This window comes from Tupaia chinensis, unplaced genomic scaffold (genome assembly GCF_000334495.1).
Source record: "Tupaia chinensis unplaced genomic scaffold, TupChi_1.0 Scaffold000056_1, whole genome shotgun sequence".
NCBI classification, from domain to species: Eukaryota; Metazoa; Chordata; class Mammalia; order Scandentia; family Tupaiidae; genus Tupaia; species Tupaia belangeri.
The window spans coordinates 769,498-796,751 of NW_006159514.1; the positions used below are offsets into that span (position 1 = coordinate 769,498).

General features: G+C 40.7%; 2 protein-coding genes across 2 annotated transcripts in view; one reads left to right on the forward strand and one right to left on the reverse strand.

The window, feature by feature from the left end:
* HAT1 (histone acetyltransferase 1) overlaps window positions 1-22,306 on the reverse strand; it is a 65,176-nt gene extending 42,870 nt beyond the window's left edge. Inside the window, exons 1-3 of the mRNA XM_006141478.3 lie at window positions 22,214-22,306; window positions 17,996-18,100; window positions 3,394-3,469 (exon numbers count right to left, since the gene is read on the reverse strand). Of these exons, the coding sequence (XP_006141540.1) occupies window positions 3,394-3,469; window positions 17,996-18,100; window positions 22,214-22,220 (188 nt within the window). The 5' untranslated portion in view covers window positions 22,221-22,306. The remainder of the gene's footprint in view (window positions 1-3,393; window positions 3,470-17,995; window positions 18,101-22,213) is intronic.
* A 995-nt stretch (window positions 22,307-23,301) lies between these two features.
* The window catches only part of SLC25A12 (solute carrier family 25 member 12), a 146,804-nt gene continuing 142,851 nt past the window's right edge, over window positions 23,302-27,254 (forward strand). Inside the window, exon 1 of the mRNA XM_006141477.3 lies at window positions 23,302-23,356. The gene's annotated coding sequence lies outside the window, so the exon portion shown is untranslated. The remainder of the gene's footprint in view (window positions 23,357-27,254) is intronic.

Here is a 27,254-nt window from a genome sequence, read left to right on the forward strand (position 1 = left end):
TCAGTGATGTTAAAATAACATATAGGAAAAAAAGCCACAAAAGGAATTAAAAAAAAAATTGCTATAAGGCACATGCACTCACTGAAGAGATCTCTTCTCCATTATTCTCTTGAAGTTTTGGCACACATGAACATGCACCTGGCATCTTTTTCAAGTTGCTGGGTCTGGGACTCAAAACTATGTATTCTGTTATGTGGGATCCTGCCACCTTAACTACGATACCACCGGCTGGCCAGAAAGAAAATAGATTAAATGTCAACTGTGTCTAAATATCCTTCTCTACTATAACAAACCAGGGTTCCTTAGGAAATTAGCTGACTACAGAACTTGTCAAATCTAGGGTAATTTGGGAACCAGCAGTTAGCGTAATGGCTATGTCGCTGGACTCCCACGTAGTCGACTGCAGTTCGCGTCCCGGACCCGGTGGCTTAAAACTCACGCCGGTCGCGTGTGCGTGCGTGCCCAAGATCCCGAGAGGAGAATGGAGGAGAAGGGATTGCAGCGTGACCATCCCCTCTGGGGGGTGATTTCTCGCTTTCTGTCTCTATGTCTCTCTCTGTCTGTCTGGCGAGCGCACACGCCCTATAGTGAAAACCTCTCAAAAAAAAAATTGGGGGTAATTTGAGCATCAAAATTAGTAGCAGTTAATACATTACAATCCACTGAATTAACAAAAGAATCCATAAGTCTATTCTGATATAAACAAAAAAGAATATATGAGGAAGAAGAGAAGTTTTTCCCTGGACCGGCTAAGTATCTGAAATGCATGGAACAGAAGCCAAGGAAAGTGATAAAGCAGCCTCCAGGGATATGGCCATGACACAATTCATTCTCCTCCATTCTCCTTTTGGGATTTTGGGCACAAGCATACACAAGGCCAGCGTGTTTTTCAGGCCACCAGGTCCGAGACTTGAACTGAGTGGTTGGCCATGTGGGATCCAGCTGCCTTTACCACCACAGCACTGGCTCGACAGCAACTAACTTATTCTTTACAAAAAAATAAAAAATAAAAAAAGTAGCCTGGGGCCAACAGGTGGCATGGTAGTTAAGGTGCAGATTTCCCACATGGCCAATTATGGTTCGAGTCCTGGACCTGGTGGCTTGAAGCTCATGCCAGGCATATGTGTATAAGTGCCCAAAATCCTGAGAGGAGAATGGAGAAGGGACTGTGGCATGGCCATTTGCTCCATGAAGGGAGGGTGATTTCTCACCTCCCCTTTTTCTGGTGAGTGCATGCACTATGGCAAACTCCACCCTGACTCCACGCCAAAAAAGTCTATCATGAAAAACAAATAAAGGCAGAGAAACTTTATCAGTTTAAAGGAGAATAAAGAGGTATGGCAATCAAAAGCAATGCGATTCTAAATTGGATCCACGATGGGGAAAAATTACTATACAAGAATTACTTGGGGGGAGGGGGCTGGCAGATGGCATGGTGATTAAGGATGCTGGACTCTCACATGACCGACCACAGTTCAATCCCAGACCTGGCAGCCACTTTCTCACTTTCTCTCTCTCTCGCTCTGTTCCTCTGTGGTCAAATTAAAATAAATAAATAAATAAAGTTAAATAAAATAATTCTAAAAAAAAAAAGAAAAAGAAAAATTAGTGGGAATTGGGGCTGGTAGGTGGCATGATGGTTAAGGAGCTGGACTCCCACATGGCTGACCATGGTTTGAGTCTCAGACCTGGTGGCTTACTATCTTACTCTACCCTCTTACTCTATCTCTGGCTCTCTCTGTCAAGTTGAAGAATAATAAACAAAATTAAATAAATAAGGACCAGCAGTTGGTGTAATGGTTATGTCGTTGGACTCTCATGTAGTTGACCAGGGTTTGAGTCCCAGACCCAGTGGCTTTAGTGCGTGTGTGCCCCAGATCCCGCGAGAATGCATGCCCAGGATCCCGAGAGAAGAATGGAGGAGAAGGGACTGCTGCGTCACCATCACCCCTGGGGGGTGATTTCTTGCTTTCTGTCTCTTTATCTCTCTGTGTCTTTCTGGCAAGTGCAGGCACTCTGTAGCAAAAATCTCTCAAAAAAATAAAAAAATTTAAAAAATGAATAAATAACTATAAAAAATTACTAAGAATCAATGATCAATATCCGAAAAGTGGACTGTATTAGAAAATAGTGCTGTAGCAATGTTAAATTTTCTGAGTTTTGGTAATTCTACCATAATTATTACAGAGATAGTATTAAAGAATTTAGGCATAAGGAATCAAGATTATATCTGCAACATAGTCTCAAATGGCTTACTAACAACATAATAATGTACTATATAAGAAGAGAACAAATGTGCATAAGTGTTAATTGGTGAATCTAAATAAAGGATATACAGAGTTCATTGTACTATTCTAAAAAATATCTGCAAATACAATTTTTTTCCCCAAATAAAAATTTTAGGGCCAGCCAGGTGGTATGGCGGTTGGGGCAGATGGATTCCACACGGCTAGGTGTGCAGTTTGAGTCCGAGACCTCGCAGCTTGGAAAATGTACCAGATGTGTGTGCATGTATGCCCTAAATCCCAAGAAAGAACTGCAGCATGGCCATGCCCCTGAGGAGTGATTTCTCATTTTTCCTCTTTTTCTCTATATCTCTCTGACAAACACACGTGCCTATAGCAAAAACTAGAAAAAAAAAAAATTTAGAAGTTTAAAGAAAGAAAAAATAGCCAGCCAGCCAGTGGCATGGTAGTTGCAGTGGCTGGATCCCACATGGCTAACTACAGTTTGAGTCCCAGACTCAGTGGCTTGAAAAACACAAGCAAGCATGACCAAAATCACAAAAGGGAAAAGGGAGAAGGAGTTGAGGCATGACTGTCTCCCTGGGTGGTGCTTTCTCACTTTCCATCTCTCTCTCCTCTCTTCCCAGTGAGCACACACACCCTACAGCAAAATATACTTTTTTAAAAAAGAAAATGGTAACCACTATAATAATGTAGTGAAGACAGAGGAAAAGAATTGTGCTGAATATCCAAGAACATATTTTTAAAGCTGCTTCTAAAAATCACATTTTCTTAACTGATTACATAATCATAGAATAACAACTTGAACTTCATAGCTTTAGGTAAATGAATGCGGTATAATACAGTGAAGTAGAAGTTATGTGTATGGGCTTTGGAGTCAGACTGCTGAATCTAAACTCAAGCCCTTCATTTGTTTGTACCCAATTATCTAATGCCATCAATGTACAAAGTAGCAAACCACAGTACTACGGAGCCTGTGTCTCAATTTTAAAAATACCATTCTAATATATATTTTTTAAAGGAAGTACATGAAAAATAATAGTAGAGAAAATAGAATCTGAGCTCTAGATCTTAGCGACAAAGTATGGAGTTTTGTTTTGTTTTGTTTTCCCACACTAATTTGACAAGATTTTACTGAGTTACTTACTCATCCCCAAAGAGTTGATGGGTATATTCAGGAAAGAAAGTTCTAATGTCATTCTCAAGATCTTCAGGAAAACGAACTGTTTAAAAGAATAAAAAATACAGAGAGATAAAAGGTATTAAATTAAAGATATTAAAGTTGACAGGTATTTCCATTTTAAGAATTTCATAACTAGGATATAGACAACAACTTTGTTCTTTAAAATGTCACTTCTCTTTATATAATTTACACTGGATTCTCATGAGACTAGTGAACAAGGAAAATTAAAGCTTTAGGGTTAAAAACCCCTATTTATTCTAAGAATCAGAAGACTAGGTATGACAGACATAACTGATTTAGTTTTTATTTTTCTATATGTGTACGCACAACGTAAGGAGTAAAAGAAAAATAAGACCCTTTGAGATAAGAAAAGATTCAGCATCTACATAACGAAAACCGAATGCTATAAGAAAGCACTCTGAGAAGAACAGTGATAATGAGATAATGAGCTCAAGAGAAGTTGGATCCCACATGGTGACTGAAGATCAAATCCCCAGCTTTGTCAGCCTGAAACACCAGGTACAAACAGGAGTGCCCAAGATCTAATGGGCTAGAAGACTGAAGGAAGAAGATCACAGCATGACCAGATTCTTATCGAGGGTGTTCCCTCACATGCTCATGTATGTATACTCTACCATGAATAAGGGGAAAAACATTAAAAAAAAAAAAAGTTTGATGAAGCCCACATCATCATATTATCCTTTTTGTTTTTTAAGAAAGATTTTTGCTATGGGGTACATGCGCTCACTGGAGAGACAGAGAGACAGAAAACGAGAAATCACCCACCAGGAGGAATGACCACACTTGCGATCCCTTCTCCTCCATTCTCTGCTTGGGATCTTGGGCATGCATGCACAAGCGCCTAGCTTGAGGTTAAACCACGCGGTTGACTACATGGTAGCCCAGCAACATAACCATTACGCTATCCATTCATCCCAACACCTCATTCTTTTTGACTGCTAGATGATGTTTGTCTTGTTCCCAGATATCCTGCTATAAAAATAAAGCTGTAGGCCTAGCCTAAGTAGTGCCTGCAGATTAATTCTGCTGCTTAGTAGGTGGTGGCCAAATGGAAGGCTGGAGTTCAATTTTTGGACCACCCTAAAATCCCAGCATGGTAGTATGCACCTAGAGTCCTAACCACCCGGGAGGTCAAGATGGGAGGACTACAAGCTCATGACCAGTGGGGGAAACACAGCAGTGCTCTATCTTAAAAGACAAGAGTGCAGTGGCCAGGAGGCCAAGGCAGGAGGACTGAGTCAGAGGGAGATCCTGTCTAAAAACAAAAACTAAAATACACTGTAAATACATAGCTTACTATTCTTATACAAATGTACAGTAGGGACAATTACTGGCGGTAGAAAAATAAGGTAAGAAGACTGAGATTTTTTTTTTTTTGAAGAGGTTTTTGCTATAGGGCGCATGCGCTTGCCAGACAGAGACCATAGGGCCTGAAACAAATCTTTCTTTTGAATATATTTCCTATTGTTTCTTTTAGGTTATTGGAGAAGTCATGACGTATTTCTGTATAGAAAAATATAAAAAAGACAACATGACTTTTCTGATGATTCAATACTCCCAAATATAGTTCCTATACTTTTGAGTTTTCAGAATCGTTTCTGTAGTTTTTAGAAAAATAAGATGCATAAAGTAAGATATAGTCTTTATGTTTTATTAGCCAAAAAGAAAATTAAGAAAGCACCAAAGTACTTTTATTTTATTTTATTTTTAGGTTTTTGCTTTAGGGCACATGTACTCACCAAAGAGAGGGAAAGTGAGATGTCACCTCCTAGAGAGGAAGGTAACACAGCAATCCCTTCTCCATTCTCCTCTGAGGATTTTGGGCATACACTCACATGCACCTGGCATGATTTTCAAGCTGCTGGGTCCAGGACTTGAACGATGGTCAGCCATGTGGGAATCCAACACCTTTACCACCACGCCATATGCTGGCCCCACATTAATTCACTTTTAAAGCTTATATAAAAAAATATTAGAGCATTTAAAATATGTATGGCTTACTGACAAGTACTCATAAAAGAAACATAAATGGGTTGTAGCCTTCAAGCAGCTTCAAATACTACCATATATTTCCCATAGTATCTAACGTAGTATGTGTTATATCTAAATTCATCCATAATGTTGCATTCTAAAAAAACTGACGCCTTGGTGCTCTGACCAGTACATCTTTTCCTAACCATGATAAATTGAAAAATAAGTTTAATGGGACCAACAGCATAATGGCTATGTCGCTAGATTCCCATGTAGTGGACCGCAGTTCGAGTCGTGGACCAGGTAGCTTAAAACTCACGCCGGGCGCGTGTGCGTGCGTGCCCAAGATCCCAAGAGGAGAATGGAGGAGAAGGGATTGCAGTGTGGCCATCCCCCCTGGGGGTGATTTCTCACTTTCTGTCTCTCTGTCTCTGTCTGTCTGTCTGGTGAGCGCACACACCCTATAGCAAAAACCTCTCCCCCCCAAAAAAATGAAGTTTAATGATATTATTTTAAAATCCAGGGTGTTAGCATACTCTCCTAAGCACTGCCAGTCTGCAACAGCAGAGGTCTCAGCATTACACCATACCTTGGAGATACTGCATTTAATCCTATCACATTCTTTATTCCCATTACTTCAAACAAGTTCCTAAATTATCTCTTACCACCTGATTTTCATCCCCATACAGTCATGTAAAACTATGAACCTAAGGTCATTTCCTACCCCTCCTCAACTCCCAGTGACCACTGTGAAATTTACAGGTCAATTACCACCAAACTTCCATAACCTCTGACTCTTCCTTGAATGCTGTCCTATACCTTCTCGCTCTAACAGTTCACTGACACACATGGCTCTCTTCCGAGGGCACTACTTCTCTTACAGCCTTCTTAGACAGTGGTTTTCTTTCTCATATTTCTAAAACAAGGTTTCTTCCTGGCCCCTTGTTGTCAGTTTCAGACCAGTGTGTCTCTTCACACACTAGAAACAAACAGCTTCGAAGATCTGCCTTCAGTCATATCACTCCCTCTTTTGCAGAATTCAGTTCCACACTTACCAACACTCAAAAAAAAACTTAAATCTTAATGAATTTGAAATTAATAAAAATTAATCTCTCAACCCAGCCTCAGTTCCTTGATTCATTCCTCCTCTAAAGAATCTTGTCTTTATTGTGCCCTAGCCACTTATTCCCTAGTCCTAAGTCTTATTTATCATTATCGATGACTATACGCTCCTAAACTATATCACAAACATAGAATTTACCATCATCTCTTATCTCCCTACCTCACTACCAATTGTAACAATTCTTCAACCCCCAACACTTAGGATGTACTGTTTTGAACACAATCTCACTATCCCACCTCTACTTTGTATCCTTGCTTTTTTCCCTTTCTAGCATAGATTCATCTATCACTCTCATAAACATCCTCAACTCCTTTACTCTCATCTTTTTTTTTGAGAGGTTTTTGCTATAGGGCACGTGCGCTCGCCAGAAAAGACAGAGAAACAGAGACAGAAAGTGAGAAATCACGCCGTAAGGGGGGATGGCCACACCACAATCTCTTTTCCTCCATTCTCCTCTCGGATTCCTGGGCTGGGCATGCACGCACACATACCTGGCGTGAGTTTAAGCCACCGGGTCCGGTACTCAAACCATGGTGGACTACATGGGAGTCCAGCAACATAGCCATTCCGCTAACTGCTGGTCCCGCCCTCATCTTTTGTGTAGCAGCCTGGTAAGCCCCGAACTATTTTTCTTTTTTAAAAAATACATTTTTCTTTTAAATAATTATTTTATTTAATTTTATTCATCATTTTTTTTTCATGTGACCAGAGAGAGGCAGAGAGGGAAAATAAGAAAGATGGCTGTCAGGTCTAGGACTCAAACCACAGTTGGCCACATGAAGTTTAGTGCCTTAACCACCCACCACACCACATCACCTGCTGGCCTTACCCTCAACTATTATAAAATTTGACTATATGCCCACTCTGCTGCACCCCTACATCTGGATGTGACTGACCTCACTTTATATTCATGAGTACTAACTTGAAGTGGACTTTTATTGTTACTTGACAATCATAAAATAGTTCTGTGGGGTTTTTTTGGAGAGGTTTTTTTTTTTTTTTCTTTTGTTGCTATAGGGTGTGTGTGCTCGCCAGAAAGAGACAGAGAGACAGAAAGCGAGAAAGCACCCCCCAGGAGGGATGGCCACACTGCAATCCCTTCTCCTCCATTCTCCTCTCAGGCTCTTGGGCACACACACACACACGCCTGGTGTGAGTTTAAGCCACCGGGTCTGGGGCTCAAACCGTATTCAACTACATGGGAGTCCAGCAACATAGCCATTATGCCAACTGCTGATCCAAATCATAATATAGTTTTAAAGTCAACTCACTACTTCCCTTCACTTAATTATCTCCTCATACCTCCAATACTTTTCTTCTATAGTCACATTCTCCCCAGCTTTTTCCTGTTTTACTTAGGAAATAGTGTTGAAAAGAGAGCACTCAGTCTGCCACCTCTACATCTTCTAACTTTGTAGCCATTCCTGTATACTTTCCCTCCTTTTGTAATGGTAGAAATTCTCCATGTCACTATCAAAAGCTAATCCCTTCACTAACAATGTATCGTCCCCCTTATATTCTCAAAGATATCACAATTGACAAATATCTCCTTTTCACTCCTGAATACAGTAAATGCCCCTTTTCTGGTAAGACCATGGGTATCAGCATAAAAACATTCTTTCTCAGGACCAGCAGTTAGCGTAATGGCTATGTCGCTGGACTCCCACGTGGTCGACTATGGTTCGAGTCCCGCACCGGGTGGCTTAACCTCATGTTGGGCATGTGTGCATGCGTGTGTGCCCAAGATCCCGAGAGGAGAATGCAGGAGAAGGGATTGCAGCGCAGCGATCCCCCCAGGGGGTGATTTCTTGCTTTCTGTCTGTCTTTCTGGTGAGCGCACGCACCCTATAGCAAAACCCTCTAAAAAAAAAAAAAAAAAAAAAGAGAGAGATTCTTTATCACCAGAGATAAAAGAGAATGTTTGATAAAGAGTAAATGGTCAATTCATCAAGAAAAAAATAGATGAACTTGAAAAAGAAGGGAGACTCAACAGGTGGTATGGTAGTTAAGGTACTGGACTCCCACATGGCCAACTGCAGGTTGAGTCCCAGGCCCAAAGACTTGCTTTCTCACTCTCTTTCTCACTAGTGAATTCAAATAATAATAATAACAAATAAAATAAATTTTTTTGGGGGGGGAGAGGTTTTTGCTGTAGGGTGCATTTGCTCGCCAGAAAGACAGAGAGAAACAAAAAGCAAGAACTCACACCCCAGGGAGGATGGCCATGCCACAATCCCTTCTCCTCCATTTTCCTCTCGGGATCTTGGTCATGCATACACATGTGCCCAGTGTGAGTTTAAGTCACCAGATCCAGGACTTAAACCGTGGTCGACTACATGGGAGTCCAGTGACACAGCCATAACAGCATATGCTGGTCCTAAAATAAAATAATTCTTTAAAAAAAAAGAAGGTAGATTTAAAAGTGAACAAATTAACCCAAAGTAAAAATAATTAAAAAAAAAAAAAGTTTAAAGAGTTAGAAATAGAAAACAAGCAAATAGAGAAAAGCAGTTGCTGAAAAGATCTACAGTCATTAATATCGTAAAAGAAAAATATTCTGAAAAACTTTCTGCTAAGAAAGTTGGATATCACAAACTCCTTAAAATACAAAAAAATTACCAAAACTGACACGAGAAGAAAAAGGGATTTTCAAATCACCAGGTCTGGTACTCAAACTGTGGTCCATCTGCCACATGGGTGGGTATCCAGCGCTTTAACCACCACACCACCTGCTGGTCCCCAAAACCACATTTTAAAAAATGCTTAATAACATCAGTCATCAGGGAAAGGCAAACTGAAACCTCAATAAGAGATGGGACCAACAGGTGGTATAGTGGTTAAGGTACTGGACTCCCACACGGCCAACCGTGTATTGAGTCCTAGACCCAATAGCTAGAAACTTGCCCTGGGCATGTGTGTCTGCATGTCCAAAATCCCAAGAGGAGATTGGAAGAAAAAGGACTGCAATGTGGGCATCCCTCTAGGGAATGATTTCTCACTTTCCCTTTCTGTGTCTCTCTTTGTATCTCTCTGGCGAGTGCAAGCACCCTATAGCAAAAAACCTTTACAAAAAAAATGGGGCCAGCAGGAGGTGTGGTGGTTAAGGTCGACCCACATGGTCAACCATGGTTCGAGTACTGGAACTGGTGGCTTGCTTTCTCATTCCCCCCCACCCTTGCCTCTGTCCTTCTCTGGTCAAACTAAAATTAATTCATTTATTTTAAAAATTAAACAAAATAATTCTTTTTTTTTTTTTTTTTTTGAGAGGTTTTTGCTTTAGGGCGTGTGCGCTCGCCAGAAAGACAGAGAGAGACATAGAGATAGAAAGTGAGAAAGTGAGAAATCACCCCCCCCCGGGGGGGCGGGATGGTGATCCTCTCAGGATCTTGGGCACGCATGCACACGCACCCGGCGTGAGTTTTAAGCCACCGGGTCCGGGATATAAACCGTAGTTGACTACATGGGAGTCCAGCGACATAGCCATTATGCTAACTGCTGGTCCCAACAAAATAATTCTTTAAAACACACACACACACACACACACACACACACACAATAAGAAACCACTACACACCCACTAGAATGCCTAAGATTTAAAAAACTGACACCCTGGCTTTTACTGAACCAATAATAGTGTATTCATGATTGGAAAATTTATTTGATATGCTATAATGATAACAGCAATGAATGTAAAAACTAATTTAAAAAATAAAAGAAAATCATGCCAAGCACATGTGCATAACAGAAATCTCAAGAAGAGAAAGGAAGAGACAGGATTGTGGCTTGGTCATATCCCCTTGGGGGTGACTTCTCACTTTCTCTCTTTACAAAGACCCATGACTTACAGAAAAATAAAAATTAAATTGCTTCCCTATATTTTTAATAGTTCTGTAGTTTTGTCATTTATGGATTTTATCATGTTGAAATACATTTGTTCTGTACCTAATTCATTGAGCATTTTCATCATAAAAAGATGTTGAGTTTTGCCAAATTCTTCATCTGCATCTAGTGAGATAATCATCATATGGCTTCTGTTAATGTGGTATATCACAATTTTTTATTTTAAGAGAGATTTTTGCTATAGGATATATGTACTCTCCAGAGACAGAGAGACAAAGCAAGAAATCAACAACTGGGGGAATGGTCATACCATGATGTCTTCTCGTCCATTCTCTCAGGATTTAGGGCACTCACACTCACTCGGCGTGAGTTTACATTCACCAGGTCCAGGACTCAAACTGCAGTCAACTACATGGAAGTCCAGCAATGTAACCGTTATGCTATCTACTGGTCCCAGTAAATCACACTCGTAGATTTGCATATGTTGAACAATCTTTAGATCTCAGGATAAATCTCACTTGGTCGTGGCATGTTTTCTTTCTAATATGATGTTAACTTTGTTTTGCTAGTATTTTCTGAGAATTTTTACAACTATGCTCATCAGAGGTGTTAGCCTGTAATTTTATTTTCTTGTAGTATCCTGGTTTGGCTTTTCCTTTATGGAAATCAAAACATCAAAGAAAATCAGTAACGTTTTACTCTAAAGTCAAAAAAATTCTATTTCATTAGATCAGGCTCATGTAATTAATCTCTCTTCTATTGAATTTGCATTGTTACTGTGGTCTGAACTTTCCATTTAAACTCTGGAAGTTAACATTCAACTCCGGACTTGTCCCTACCATTAGGTTGGACATTCTTTTCGTTGTTTCTTATACTCTTATCTCTTACTTGTACTCTTACTTTTGTGTACTCTTACTCTTATCTCTGTGTCCAATTTTAGTTTTCCTGGTATAGCACTCCCTTCAGCACTTTTTTGGAGGGCTGGTATGGTGTTGGTAAATTATTTCAGGTTTTGTTTACCTGAGAATGTTTTTGTCTTTTTTCCCATATGAAAGATAATCTTGCTGGGTATAGTATTCTTGGTTGAAATTGTTTTTCACTTAACACTTTGAATATATTTTCCCATTCTTTCCTTGCTTGCATTGTTTCCAATGAGAGGTCCAACGTTAGCCTGATGGAATTTTAGTCTCTGTCTGTAGTTTTGGTCAATCTGACTATGATGTGCCTCGGGGAACATCTTCTTGGGTCGATTCTATGTGGGGTCCTTTGTATTTTTTGAGTCTGGATATTTGAGTGCCTCTCTAGGTTTGGAAAGTTTTCTTCCAGGATTTCATAGTATAAATTATCTATGCCCTCATTAGCCTCTTCACCTTCAGGGACACCAATGATCCAGATGTTTGGGTGTTTAATGATATCTAGTATAACTCGCATGTTATTCTCATTTTTGGAGGGTTTTCTCAGTCTTTTTGGTGAATTTTTCTAGGTCAGAGGTTCTATCTTCTACATCTGAGATTCGATCTTCTGCAATGGTATAATCTGCTTTTGATACTTTCGATGGAAGTTTTGATTTCCTGTATTACAGCCTTCAGCTCTAACAATTCCATTAGATTGTTTTTTATAATGTGTATCTTCTCTTTCAGCTTGTGCAAGAACTGCCTTACCTCCTCAAACTCATCTCTTTTCTCCTGCATCTTCTATAGTTCATTGTCTCTATTCTCTTGTGCCTGTTAGCTTTGTCACCATGAATATTTTAAATGCTTTACTTGACATTTCCATGAGTTCCCTTGTAGTCTTTGTGGAGGAAGAGGAGCTATATTTTTTTCCATTACAGAAGAGATATTTTCTTCATTTCTCATATTTCTTGTGTCTCTGTGGTGGTTTCTGGTCATCTGAAGGATTATATGTTTTTTCCTACTTTTTGGAGTTAAATCTGGCTCTTGGCTAGACCGGGAAGCAGGAGGGTAAATCTGGGCAGAGGGTCTTCGGTAGTCAAAGTGGCTGCTTTTAACTGAGATGTAGATGGTTGCTGACTGGCTTATCCGGGTTCCTGGCTACACCGGGGAATAGAAGGGTGAAGTCTGGGCAGAAGGTCTTCAGTCCTCATTTGGCTTCTTTTTTTTTTTAAAAAAAAGAGGATTTTGCTATAGGGCACATGCTCTTGCCGGGAAGCAGGAGGGTAAATCTGGGCAGAGGGTCTTCGGTAGTCAAAGTGGCTGCTTTTAACTGAGATGTAGATGGTTGCTGACTGGCTTATCCGGGTTCCTGGCTACACCGGGGAATAGAAGGGTGAAGTCTGGGCAGAAGGTCTTCAGTCCTCATTTGGCTTCTTTTTTTTTTTAAAAAAAAGAGGATTTTGCTATAGGGCACATGCTCTTGCCAGAAAGACAGAGACAGAGAGAAAGTGAGAAATCATCCCCCAGGGGGGATGGCCACACCACAATCCCTTCTCTCAGGATCTTGGGCACGCACATACACGTACCCGGCGTGAGTTTAAGCCACCAGGTCTGGGACTCGAACCACTTTTTTAGAAGTATTGCTTTAGGGTGCGTACCCAAGATCCTGAGAGGAGAAAGGAGGAGAAGGGATTGCGGCATGGCCATCCTCCCTGAGGGGGGGGGTGATTTCTCACTTTCTGTCTCTCTGTCTCTCTGGCAAGCACACTCACCCTATAGCAAAAACCTCTTAAAAAAAAAAGGTTACCCCATTAGGCTAACAACAGACTTCTGAACTGAAACAATATAGGCAAAGAAAGAATGGGAAGACACATTTAAAACTCTGAAAGGAAAGCAATTTCAGCCAAGAGTACTATACCCAGAGCAAGATTATTCTTCAAATGGAAAGAAGAAATAAAATCAACCCCAGATAAACGAATGCTGAAAGAATCACCAAAAAAAAAAAACCCGATTCTTCAGAAAATACTTAAGGAACTACTACACCAGGAAAACAAGCACAAATAAGAGAACACAAAACAACTATTGAGTAATCAGAAAAGTCATGATGCATTTTTGCATAAAAAGACATGTCATGACTTTTCAGATGACCCAATAGAAAAAACTGTAAGTCCACACATACTGGTAACAACAATGAATGTCAGGACTACATTTTCCAGCTAACAGGCTAAACATGCAGATTCAACTATTTTACACACAAGCAGGTTTAAATACAAATTCACCAATTATCTGATAAGACAGTTGCTTCCACAGGCTTCAATTTATATGTTTATTATAACCACTACTTGCTATAGAAAGCTAGATAATGGAAGAAAAGTCCAAAATGTTACAAATAGCTGAGTCTTGGGGCTGACAGGTGGCATGGTGGTTAAGGGCATGGTACTCCCAAATGGCTGACCATGGTTCAAGCCCCAGCCTGGCAGCTTGCTTCCTTATTTTCTCTCTCTCCCCTCCTCCCAGTCAAATTTTTAAAAAATAAGTTAATAAATAAAGTTAAATAAAATAATTCTAAAAAAGAAAAATTTTTAAAAAGCTGAGTCTTTCTTTGGATCTTAGGAAGAGATTGGAGGAGAAGGAATTATAGAGTGGCCATGGGGGGGGCGGTGATCACTTTCCAGTCTGTCTCTGTCTCTCTCCTTCTTCCCTCTCAGGTGAGTGCATGCACCCTAAAACAATACTTATTAAAAAAGAAAAAAAAAAAAAAGGAATTTTAAAAAGGCTAAAAATCAAGAACTCTGTAAAGCCTATAAATCACTGAATTACTGGCTTTACCAAGTCTTCATTTTTAAACATCTCTTCCCAATGTTGTTTTGTTTTTGCCTTTTCCAGGACTTATTTCTTTATGCACAGCATAGTACTATGGTCTTACAAGAACTTAGTGTTTGAGTAAAGTGTGATTTTTCTATTTCTTCCTAATGAGCCACTGTTATGTACAATTTCATCTGTCTCTAACTGGACCAATGACTGATATTCACAGATTTTTTTCCGATTATAAACTATCTCCCACAACCCTGTACATGAAATTACAAATTCTTCTTTCACTGGCTATGTTAAGATTATCTTTGTTAATTTATGAGATCGTTTGTTGCCTGATTTTTAATCAACATTTTTCTTTAGAACTGTATCTCACAGTAAAGAACATCATAGACAATTCAGTATATACTTGCAGAATAACCACTGGAGTAGGGTTTGAATGTTCATAACATAATGTTAAATGTTGAAGGTGGTGAGTATGTTTATATCCTCAATTTATTATATACTGTATATGCGCTTTTAAAGACCATTCTGTACCCTACAGAGATGTGTAATGGTTATATGTAAATCATAAATTACAATAAATATTTAAATAGAAACAATAAAGAATCTTGGGACAAACCTTAGCTGAATTATTGATACGCAGTCAAAAGTTAACGTTTTCCCCTGCCTAGTACACTGACTGTCAAATACTTAGTTTCAATAAAAGTCTGTCCAGAGAAGAAAGGGATCAAGAAGGCTAAAGGAAAAGAGAGAGCAAGACTAGTCTGAGGGAAGTGAAGTGCTGCTATTAACTTCAAAGGTTTAGAATGACCAAGTCACCCAGTCATATAGAAAAATACGTCATGACTTTTCCGACGACCCAATAAAATGTGTTGTGACTTTTCTGATGACCCATTAGTTCTAAATAAATTGGATTCTGATATAGGGGGAAGAAAAATTAAAGAAAAAAATATATATAATTCTCCCTTAATTTTTCTATTATTTTTTTTAATTATTTTATTTAACTTTATTTATTTATTTGGAGAGGTTTTTATGCTATAGGGCACATGCGCTTGCCAGATAGACAGAGAGAGACAGAGAGACAAAAAGCGAGAAATCACCCCCCAGAGGGGATGGCCATGCCGCAATCCCTTCTCTTCCATTCTCCTCTCGGGATCTTGGGCACGCACGCACACGCACCCAGCGTGAGTTTAAGCCACTGGGTCAAGGAGGCAAACCGCGGTCGACTACATGGGAGTCCAGTGACATAGCCATTACACTAACTGCTGGTCCCATATTTAACTTTATTTATTTACTTTTGACCAGAGGGGGACAGAGAGAGAGAGGTGAAGTGAAAAAGCAAGCTGCTATGTCCAAGCCTTGAACTAGTCAGCCATGTGGGAGTCCAGTGCCCTTAACCATCACACCACTTGCTGGCCACTACTATGCACTAGTAAGGGCATAAAATATAAGGGAAGAGACCTAATTTATAATAGCAACAAAATAGATTAAATACCTAGGAATAAAGTTAGAATGTTTATCATTTAAGTTTAAAACTCTAGAAAACACTGAAAAGGTCTGAGGACCAAAGCACAGAGCAGTGACTAAGCTGTACACTGGAAGCCAGATCCCACAAGGCTGATTTTAGTTCAAATTCCAGCCCAGGCAACTTGAGAAATACTATGCCAGGAACATGTGCTTACATTCCTCAAATCCTGATGGGATGGAAAACAGGGATTACTGTATGATAAGGCCCACTGTGCATGTGTGTGTGTGGGGGGGTGTATTCTCTCTTTTTCTTCCCTCCCTTTCTCTCTCTGGCAAATACACATGCACTCTGACAATTAAAAAAAAAAAAAAAAGAAGAAGGCCTGAATAAAAATACAAATATTCTCACTATTGGAAAGGAAGATTCAGAACTCTAAAGATACTGTCATTTCCTAGATTAAACTTAAACTTTAACAAAATCTCAATTATAAAAACAATCAGGGCCAGCTACCGATGTGGTGGTTAAGATTGCTGGATTTCACATAGTGACGACACAGTTTGAGTCCTGGAGACAGTGGCTTGGAAAACAGTGAGCACATATACATGCCCAAAATCTCAAGAAGAAAATGAAGGAAAAGAGGTTGCAGTGTGTCCATTTTCCCCCTTACAGCCCTGGGGGGTGTGTTCTCACTTTCTCTCTCTCCCTGTGGCGTGACCATATCTGGGGTGGTGTTGGCGGTGCTTTCTCACTCTCAATCTGTGTCTCTTTCTGGCGAACATGAGCCATACCTCAAGTTAAAAAACAAAAATTAAAATATTAAACAAAAACAATGGGTATGGTGAGAAGGGTTTTTTTTTAAGGCGTAATGAAAACTCATAAAACAAAAAGAAATTTCCCTAAAAATTTTATACTTTTATACAGCAAAATCAAAAGAAAAAACTGAGAAAAAGGTATTTGTAAGTATGTAAAGTTCTTAAAATCAGTTTTAATTATCAAGTCAAAAAATGATTAAAAAAAGGTAATAAGAAAAGCAAAGTAAAATAAGTACTAGCAAGTATATGGAGAAAAGAGAACTTTTATGCACTCTTTGTGGGAATATAAGATGGTGTACTGCTATATAGAACAGCATGGCAGTTCCTCCAGCTTGGCAATTAAAAGCAGCGTAATGGCTATGTCGCTGGACTCCCACGTAGTCGACCGTGGTTCACGTCCCGGACCCGGTGGCTTAAAACTCACGCCGGTCACGTGTGCGTGCGTGCCCAAGATCCCGAGAGGAGAATGGAGGAGAAGGGATTGCGGCGTGACCATCCCCCCTGGGGGGTGATTTCTCGCTTTCTGTCTCTATGTCTCTCTCTGTCTGTCTGGCGAGCGCACGCACCCTACAGTGAAAATCTCTCAAAAAAAAAAAATAGAATGACTTGGGACCAGCAGTTGGCGTAATAGCTATGTCACTGGACTCCCATGTAGTCGACCACGGTCCATGTAGTAGACCCAGTGGTTTAAACTCATGCCGGGCACATGTGCGTGTGTGCCCAACATCCTGAGAGAAGAATGGAGAAGGGATTGCAGTGTGGCCATCCCCCTGGTGGGTGATTTCTCGCTTTCTTTCTTTCTGTCTTTCTCTGGCTTTCTGGCAAGTGCACGTGCCCTATAGCAAAAACCTCTCCAAAAAAAGAAAAAAAAATAGAATGACCAGCAATCCCACCTCTGGGTATATACCCTAAAGAATTCAAAGCTGGATATTCAAGAAATGTTTGTACATCCATGTTCATGGTGGCATCATTCACAACAGTCAAGAGGTGGAAATAATCCAAATGTCCATCAATTTATGAAGAGATAAACCAAACACGGTGACAATGGAGTATCATTCAGCCTTAAAAAGGAAGGAGATCCTGTCACATGCTAAAACATGGATAAACATTGAAGATATAATGCTAAGTGAAATAAACCACTGGCAAAAAGATAAATACTGTCTAATTTCACTTATATGAAATATCTAACGTAGACAAATTTCAAAAACAAAAAATACTACCCACTCTACAACATAATCAAGACTACATTAAAATCTCAATGTGTTCAATAAAAATAGAAAACAATATACTGATATAAACAGCTGTTCTTACATAAAATTGTGTTTCAAATTTTAAAAACATATTATAGGGCCGGCCTTCTGGTTTAGTGGTTAAGGGTACTAGATCCCATATGACTAACTGCAGTTTGTATCCCAGCCCTGGCAGCTTAAAAAATATCCCAAGCACATGTCATGTATATCCAATGTCCTGACAGGAAGGAGAAATGGAGAAGGGTTGGTGCATGACCCTGTCCCAATGGAGGGTGCTTTCTCCCTCTCCTTTCTCCTCTCTGATAAGCCCATGCACCCTCTGGTAAATTTTAAAAATTTACACACACAGTATCATTTAGAAATGGCATACATACCTAATTTTAGTTCGATTGCTGTGTTGGTGTTACATTTGTACTCCGCCAGTTTCTTCTCCACTGCACTCTTGTATTCTACCAAAAATTTTTCCATAGCACCAAATCCTAGGAGAAAAAGTTTTTAAAAGATTTGGTCTAAAGTGATTTAAGTAGTCAAACCTACAAATAGGGTTCTAATTAGAAATGGATAAGGGAAGATTTAACACATACTAATAGATCATAAAAAGTATAGGTTATTCTCACATATTCCTAAATAAATGTACCAAGTGTGAATGCCTCATTACAAAGCAGAAACATACACACACACACACCCCAAAAACAAACAAACAAACAAAAAAACACTTTTGAAATAAATACTTATGAACTGGACATGGTTTACCTAAATGAATAAGCCTGAAAATAACATGAAATTTTAATATTAATACAAATTACCTGCTAGGATTTATACCTAAGTAGCCATTTGAAAAAGAAATACAACATTAAAGGATGTCACTGCTTCATCACCAGATACAAAAAATAAAGTGTTTTTTGATGATCATGGCAATATTTCATTTCTAATATCGAAAAATATTTTATTTAGGGTGCTATTGATCAACTATCATAAAAGCGATAATCCATGAGTGCCTCTTCAGACAACACTTAATGACATTTCGGTCAATGAAAGACTGCAGATATGAGGATGATCCCATAAAGTCTAGATGTGTTGTATGCTATACCACCTAGGTTTGTGTGAGTATATCACTACTCAGTGATGAACAGCCTAGTGACACATTTCTCAGAATGTATCCATGACTGTAACTGGTAACTATGGTTACCCTTGGGCTAATACAGGAGGGATAGGAATAGAAAGGAAAAATCTTTCTACTGTAATTTATTTTTAAACCATGTACATGTAAACTCAAACTATGAGCTACCAGAACAACAAATAGTTTTACTACGAAGTGGCTACCCATTAGCATACATAAGAAATAACAAAAAAATTGTTGCCAAGAGAAACTTTCAAGTAAAAATGAAGATGACAAATCTCCAGAAAAAAATGAATATAAAAATTAGTAAAACTTGGGGCCAGCAGTTAGGGTGGTGGTTAAGGCACTGGACTCCCACATGGCTGACTGCAGTTTGAGTCCCAGAGCTAGCAGTTTGCTTTCTAACATCCCCCCCACTCTGGTCAAATTAAAAAATAAATAATCATAATAAATAGAATTAAATATATAATTCTCTAAAAAAAATTAGTAAAACTTCAGGAGGAAAAATAAGTCATGAGCAGAAAGGAAAGAAATTATTCAATAACATGCCATAAACATTAAAAATTATTAAAATTCACAAACACAGAAAATGGAAAAGATCTGAGGCTGTATAAACTAATGGTTTGGTGTCAGAATTTCTGGATTCAAATCCAGGCTTCACTATCACTTATTAGCTCTGTGAATTAGGGCACATTACTTAACCTCACTAACCCTAACCTATAAAACTGAACCCATTCAAAGAATTTATGTATAACCTAAGCAACAAAATGTGTGTGTATATGCTTTTATATATTTTATATATATCATATAAAATATATATAAGTAACAGTTTAATCACCATAATTCCGTAAGTAGGAACGTTTCATATTCAAAAACTCAGGCTCAGAGGCAGCCCATAGAGAAGAACATAGGGGTCCAGATCCCACATGGCAAACTGTGGTTTGAGTCCCAGCCTCTGAGCTTGAAAAACACACCAGGTACCTGTGTGTACGTGCCCTGAATCATAATGGGATAGAGATCCTAAGGAAAAAAGATTGGCGCATGACCATGCCTCACTGGGAGGTACTGGGAGAGAACTCCCTCTCTCTCACCAACAACAGAAAAAGAAAAAGTTTAGTTAAAGAGCACTCAAAAACTAAGTGGTAGAGTTGAGATTTAGAATTTAGATGTAATTCGCAGAATACGTGTACCCTATCTGGGGGGTTATTTTGTGTACTGCAAGATCTTACAATATCTGGTAAAAAGAGTCCCCCTTTGGCACCAGCAGATGGCTTAGCAGTTACATCACTGGATCCCCCCTGTAGATGACTGAGGTTCAAGTCCTGGACCCGGCAGCTTAAAACTCATGCTGGACACATATGCGTGCATTTCCAAAATCCTGGGAGGAGAATGGAGAAGTGACTGCAGTGTGGCCATGCCCCCCCACCAGGGGGGTGATTTCCCCCTTTCTGTCTCTCTGGTGAGTGCATGTCCCCTAGAACAAAAATCTCTCTCTCAAAAAAGTAAAAAGTCCTTCTTGGGAACCAGCAGTTAGCGTAATGGCTATGTCGCTGGATTCTCACGTAGTCGACCGCAGTTCGCGTCCTGGACCCGGTGGCTTAGAACTCACGCCGGGCACGTGTGCGTGCGTGCCCAAGATCCCAAGAGGAGAATGGAGGAGATGGGGTTGCGGCGTGACCACCCCATCTGGGGGGTGATTTCTCACTTTCTGTCTGTCTTTCTCTATCTGGCGAGCGCACACGCCCTATAGCGAAAACCTCTCAAAAAAAAAAAAAAGGAAAAGTTCTCCTTTAAATGTCTGTAGAGTTCATGCTATTACATATATATCCATTAAGTCCATAAAAAAGTAGTGTTTAATGTTCAGCAAGAATACTATAAAGGCAGGACCAGCAGATGGCATAATGGTTACATTGTTGGACTCCCATGTAGTCAACTGTAGTTTGAGTCCTGGACCAGGTGGCTTAAAATACATTCCTTGCATGTGTGCCAAAATCCGAAGAGGAGAATGAAGGAGAAGGGATTGCAGCATGGCATCCCCCAGGAGGATGATTTATCACTTAGTTTTTGAGTGCTCTTTAACTAAACTTTTTTTCTGTCTCTCTAGCAAGCATAGTATCCTATAGCAAAAATCTCAAAAAAAAAAAAAAAAAGAATACTATAATGGCACTGGAAAAAGATAACAAAAGTGGAAATGGGCCCAATCACAGTGACAGGAATAGGAAGCAGCAGTGAGATGGGATGCTGGAGCCAAATGGGAGGCCTGAGGCTCCATACGGGCAACCTGAACACCAGTTTCTTTCCTTTTCTTTTCTTTTTTTTTTTTTTTTTTGCTATAAGGCGCGTGTACTCGCCAAAAAGACAGCGAGACAGAGAGATAGAAAACGAGAAATCACCCCCCAGGAGGGATGGCCCGCAATCCCTTTTCCATTCTCCTCTAGGGATCTTAGACACATACGCACACGCGTCCAGCGTGAGTTTAAGCCACTGGGTCCGGGACTCGGACCACGGTCAACTACATGGGAGTCCAGCGACATAGTCATTACACTAACGGCTGGTCCCCTGAGGTTTACCTTTGATCCTAACTGGCTGAGAGGCTAGGGTAAGAGGTTGGCAACATTGTTGCCAGATCCTGTCAAGGGTACCTATCTCTCCTTCTCTCACTCTTTCATGAAATAAACTTACAAAACAAACAAACAACTACACATCCCCTCAAAAAATACGCAACTGGAAAAAGCACACCAAAAAAGCCTTAATACATGCAACAAAGTAAGAACACATTCTAAGTTATTAAATGTTGTGAGGAGAAGGAACTCGGTAAGGAGAGTAAAACAGAATGAACGCAAGAAAATTATAGTAGCCCTGCTCTAAAAGAAGATTAGGTGAAGGAAGAGTGTAGAAACCATTATTCTCAAAGGATATCTAAACACGATTTCCTAGGAATACTCAAATGTGAAATTAAGGATGGGATTACTACTAAGTCTGTCCAGATCCTAATGAGAGCCTTAATGCAGAACAAGGCAGCAACGCCCTAGCTCAGAAGTTGGCAGTAGTGGAAGGTGGGCAGGGACCTGGAAGAGGAGGGTCTGAGCGTTAAAATCAGCTGGCGGGAACAAGATCACACTTATGAGGGCTGAGGCAGCAGTAGGCAAAAGGAAAGGGGGGGAGAAACTGGGCCGCCGCGTCTGGCACTTCACAAGCTCATACCGTGACGCCTTTCCCCGGCCCCTCTGGCCCTCCGCAGGGGCCGGGCTGCTAGCTGAAGGCGCAGAACTGCAAGCAGTTGGGGGCGGGGGCGCCGATCGGGGCCGACGAGGAGATCGGCAGAGAGTTTCGTGCTTCCCGGCCAAAGCAGGCCTTCTGGAACCTAGGCCTGATCCCCAAAGTTCCAGGCGAGCACTGTCACCACCGTCTCGGCGTTCTTTCCCAGATCTACCCGCCTCCTCCCCTTGGTAAACTTTTCCCGGGAACTTACCCGCCATTTCCGAGCTGCGAGCACCCGCGGCTGAGGAAGGACGAATCAACCCGCGCGCTCCCGGGCCGGAAGTGACCGCACAGCCTGACGCATTTCCCCCGCCCACCCGTGGCGTGACGCTAGCCAATGAAAGAAGGAGTGTCGAGGCGGGCTGTGGCGGAAGCGCCTCACGGGGCGGGGTTACCAGCTAGAAGACGGCACGGCCGTTGCCTAGCCACCGCCAGCGCCTTCAGTCGCTCCTCGGACCTCTGGCAAAGGAGGAGGCCACTCATCGAACCTTTTGGGTAGAGACGCTTGCGGTCCTTAGGAGAAGTTTCTTTCGGTTGATTTGAACTGTACAGAAGCCTTGAGGCTGTTTTCCATACCCTCGCTCCCAGAGATGACTTGGAGACTGGTTGAAAATCTTCCCCCAGGCTTGGACAGTAGTTGCAAGCTCCTGAACCCTAGTTTTAGGTGAAATACAGAGGTTGATTTTTTTCAGTTGTAAGAGAAATTTTAACTTATTTTCCTCACTTGTTTCTACTTTTTCCATAAATACTTTTTAAAAGAATTATTTAATTTTATTTATTCATTCATTTAATTTAGGTAGACCAAAGAGAGACAGAGAAAGGAGAGTGAGAAAGCAAGCCGCCAGGTCTGGGACTTGAACCATGGTCAGTCATGTGGGAGTGTCCAGCGCCTTAACCACCACGCCACCTGCTGGCCCCTCCACAAATACTTTTTTTTTTTTGAGAAGTTTTTGCTATAGGGCGTGTGCGTTCGCCAGACAAGAGAGAGACAGAGAAAAAAGAGAAATCACCCCCGATGCCACACCGCAATCCCTTCTCCTCCATTCTCCTCTTGGGATCTTGGGCACTCCGACTGCAGTCGACTACGTGGGAGTCCAGCAACATAGCCATTATGCCAACTGCTGGTCCCCACAAATACTTTTTAACATTGTTTTTTGTTTAACAGTAGCCAGTGTGATATTTAGTTACCAATTCACAAGGTTACTAGGCAACCATTTAGCTTTTAGAAATCGTTACCTAACAATGCTTTAAGTAGTCTCATACGGTCTTGCTGCTTGTCTCAGGTTCTTGTGTCTTGAACTGGTCATAGGATGCTACCTGATTTCCATCGTAGGCATTGTTACTATTCCAGAGGGTAAGCCCTTAAGTATCCACAGGTATTCCTACATTTTATCTGTACCCTAGAATCCCTTTCCTCAACAAATATCTGTTAATAGGTCTTACAGTGATGTGTGCTAGAGCTAAAATAGACCCTTGGAATAATAGTCAAGAATTAATACAGGAGGACCAGCAGTTAGTGTAATGGCTATGTCACTGGACTCCCATGTAGTGGACCGTGGTTCGAGTCCCGGGCCCAGTGACTTAAACTCACGCCGGGTGCATGTGCATGCATGCCCCAGATCAGAGAGGAGAATAGAGGAGAAGGGATTGCGGTGTGGCCATCCCCCCCTAGGGGGTGATTTCTCGCTTTCTGTCTCTCTGTCTCTGTCCTCCTGGCGAGCACACAAGCCCTGTGGCAAAAACCTCTCCAAAAAAAAAAAAGAATTAATACAGGGGCTAGCAGATGACATAATGGTTACATCACTGGACTCTCAAAGTAGGTTCAAGTCCGGACCCAGCATCTTAAAACTCAAGCCGGGCGTGTGTGAGTGCATGCCCAAAGCCCAAGAGGAGAATGAAGGAGAAGGGATTGCAGAGTGGCCATCCCCGCCCGGGGTGGGATTTCTCACTTTCTGTCTCTCTGGCTCTCTCTGGCTCTCTCGCAAGCACATGTGCCCCATAGCAAAAATCTCTCTTAAAAAAAAAAGGAATTAATACACATCTCATTATGAAGATGAGAAAGCCAGAGCCCACAAAAGGTTAATTGCTCAATTGCTTAAATTCACCCTCTTAGTGTGCAACCTATGCAAGCGCTTAATTCTCTGAACTCTCAACCCAGTGTTTATTTGTTGAACTACATAGTGGTGACCTTCTTGAAGATCCGAAAAGGTACTGAGAATCCTTGATTCTTTTTCCTTAAGCCTTAATGACGTACAAGAAACTGCAGTTAAATTAGTAAGACAGAAAACTGAAATCCATGCTTCCAATGACATTATGTATCAAAAAAGGAAATTTTAAAAAAAAGTAATTTTTTCAAAATGGCAAGTCTCATCATTTCTTTTCAAAATCACCTTGTCTGTGATGAGTCAATAATTGACCAGCAATTATGATCCTTGTAAGTTAGAAATCAAGAGGAATTTACTGTAGCAACTCTGAAACAAATTAGTCCTGTGACATTATGTTTAAAGGAAATATGGTGAAACCCATTAATATAATGTGTGCCCAGCATTTATTACATAATGTCTGTGACATTACGTTTAGTTTTAGGAAAGAAGTATGATGAAACCTATTAATGTAATGTGTGACTGGTATTTAATATGATCTGCTTGCAGAATTGAGATTACAGTTTTAAAATGTCCTTGTCATAAAACAACATACATTCCTAGGGGACCAGCAGTTAGCGTAATGGCTATGTCACTGGACTCCCATGTAGTCGACCGCGGTTTGAGTCCCGGACCCGGTGGCTTAAACTCACACCAGGCACATGTGTGTGCGTGCCCAAGATCCTGAGAGAATGGAGAAGAAGGGATTGTGGCGTGGCCATCCCCCCTGAGGGATGATTTCTTGCTTTCTATCTCCCTGTCTCTCTTTCTGGCGAGTGCACATGCCCTACAGCAAAAGCCTCTTAAAAAAAAAAAAAAATCCCTTCACATACATTTCTTAAAAATGTCATAGAATACATGTTTAGACACAGTTTACTTAAAAGCTAAAAGAATGACTTTTTTAGAAAGGTAAAACTAAAATTACCAAAAAAGCAAAAACAGTCTCCTTTTTGGTAGAGTTCTTTTCCCTTTTTAAATTTATATTTACCTTGTTCTAAAGGGAATTTAAGAGAATGTCTGTTGGGGAACTGGCGAGTGTCATGGTGGTTAAAGGCACTAGACTCCCACATGACTGACTACGGTTCAAGTCCCAGACCCGGTGGCTTGCTTTCTCACTCTCCCTCTCTCTGTCTTTCTATATCTTTCTATGTTCAAATTAAAATAATAATAATAATAAAAGTTAAATAAAATGATTCTTTAAAAAAAGAATAAAACAAACGTAAATGAACTATTAAAAAAAAAGATTCTATTGGAATCATGGAATAAAATTTCTAGAAAAATATGGGACCAGCTAAAGGCATGGTGGTTAAAGCGGCTGGACCCCACATCACCAACTGCGTGGTTTAAGTCCCAGACCTGTCTGCTTAAAAAACATGTTAGGGGGGCAGCAGATGTCGTGGTGGTTAAGGCGCTGGACTGCCACCTGGCTGACCACAGTTTAAGACCCAGACCTGGCAGCTTAGTTTCACTTTTTCTCTCTCCCTCCTTCTTTCTGTCGAGTGAGTGTACCCTATACCAAATTAAATAATAATAATAAGTAAATCTTAAAAAAAAAATACAAAGATGTGAGGCACGGGACCAGCAGTTACTGTAATGGCTATGTCGCTGGACTCCTATGTAGTCGACCACGGTTCGTGTCCCGGACCCAGTGGCTTAAAACTCGTATGCGTATGTGCCCAAGATCCCGAGAGGAGAATGGAGGAGAAGGAATTGAGGCATGGACATCCCCCCGGGGGGTGATTTCTCGCTTTCTCTCTCTCTGTCTCTCTCTGTCTGGTGAGCGCATGCGCCCTATAGCAAAAACCTCTCCAAAGGGAAAAAAAAAGATGTGAGGCACATGTGCATACTTGCCTAAAATCTCCAACAGAGAAATGGAGGAGAGGAAATTGTGGTGTGATTACCCCCATGTGGGGTGCTTTCTCACTCCGTCTCTCTCTCAGGCAAACTCACACACCCTCTAGCAAATTAAATTTTTAAAAAATAAAAGGCATATGTCATGCTGATATGTACAGAAGAGACAGCACAATCTTGTGGACAGTTCAGTGCTCTTCTATTTACAGCTCCACTATTTCATGTCTGTTTGACCTTGCTTCATCTATTAAGCAGAGATAATAATATTGTCCCACTTAACCACATTGGGTTGTTGTGAAAATCAAATGTAATAATATTTATGAACAAGCTTCGTAAACCCTAAAATTCTATGCAAATATGAAGTGTAATATCATGAAAACATTTTTTCTACTATAGGAGGTCTAGAAAAGGCATTTTCCCCAGATATAAAAGCCGCATAACACTATTAGGTATTAACAAGCAACCACATGTTTGGTACAGACTCAAACGTATATAGAGTAGTAAACTTTATCATCCTGTCATAATACCTGCAAGGGGATAGTTATAACATGAGAATAAAAATATGATCATCAAAAAGTGGATATAGGGCCAGCAGGTAGCATAGTGGTTAAGGTGCTGGACTCCCACATGGTCAACCGCAGTTTGAATCCCAGACCAGGTGGCTTGAAACTCATGCTGGGAATGTGTGCATGTGTACCCAAAATCCCAAAAGGAGCATAGAGGAGAAGGGACTGCAGCATGGCCATCACCCTAGGGGGTAGTTTCTCACTTTCTCTCTCTCTGACTCTCCAGCAAACACACACACACTATAGCAAAAATCTCTTTAAACAAAAAAATAAATGGATATATGCAGGTACTTAGTGTGTCTTTAGTTCAAAATATAAACTTCTCCATAGACAAATCACAGTTCCTTCATTGTATAACCTACAGTGCTAATGAGGGTACCGTTACGAGTCTCCATTCCTAGGACAGTTATCCAGAAACCCTCACTTAGCTAGGTGACTTCCAAAGAAAAGACAAGAAAGAAAATAAGAATAGACTAGCTCATACCGAAAACTATAGTAAGAAGAATAACTTAAAAACATTCAGGGACCAGCAGTTAGCGTAATGGCTATATCGCTGGACTCCCACGTAGTCGACCGCGGTTCATGTCCTGGACCCGGTGGCTTAAAACCCACGCCCGGCGCGTGTGCGTGCGTGCCCAAGATCCCAAGAGAATGGAGGAGAAGGGATTGCGGCGTGGCCATCCCCCCTGGGGGG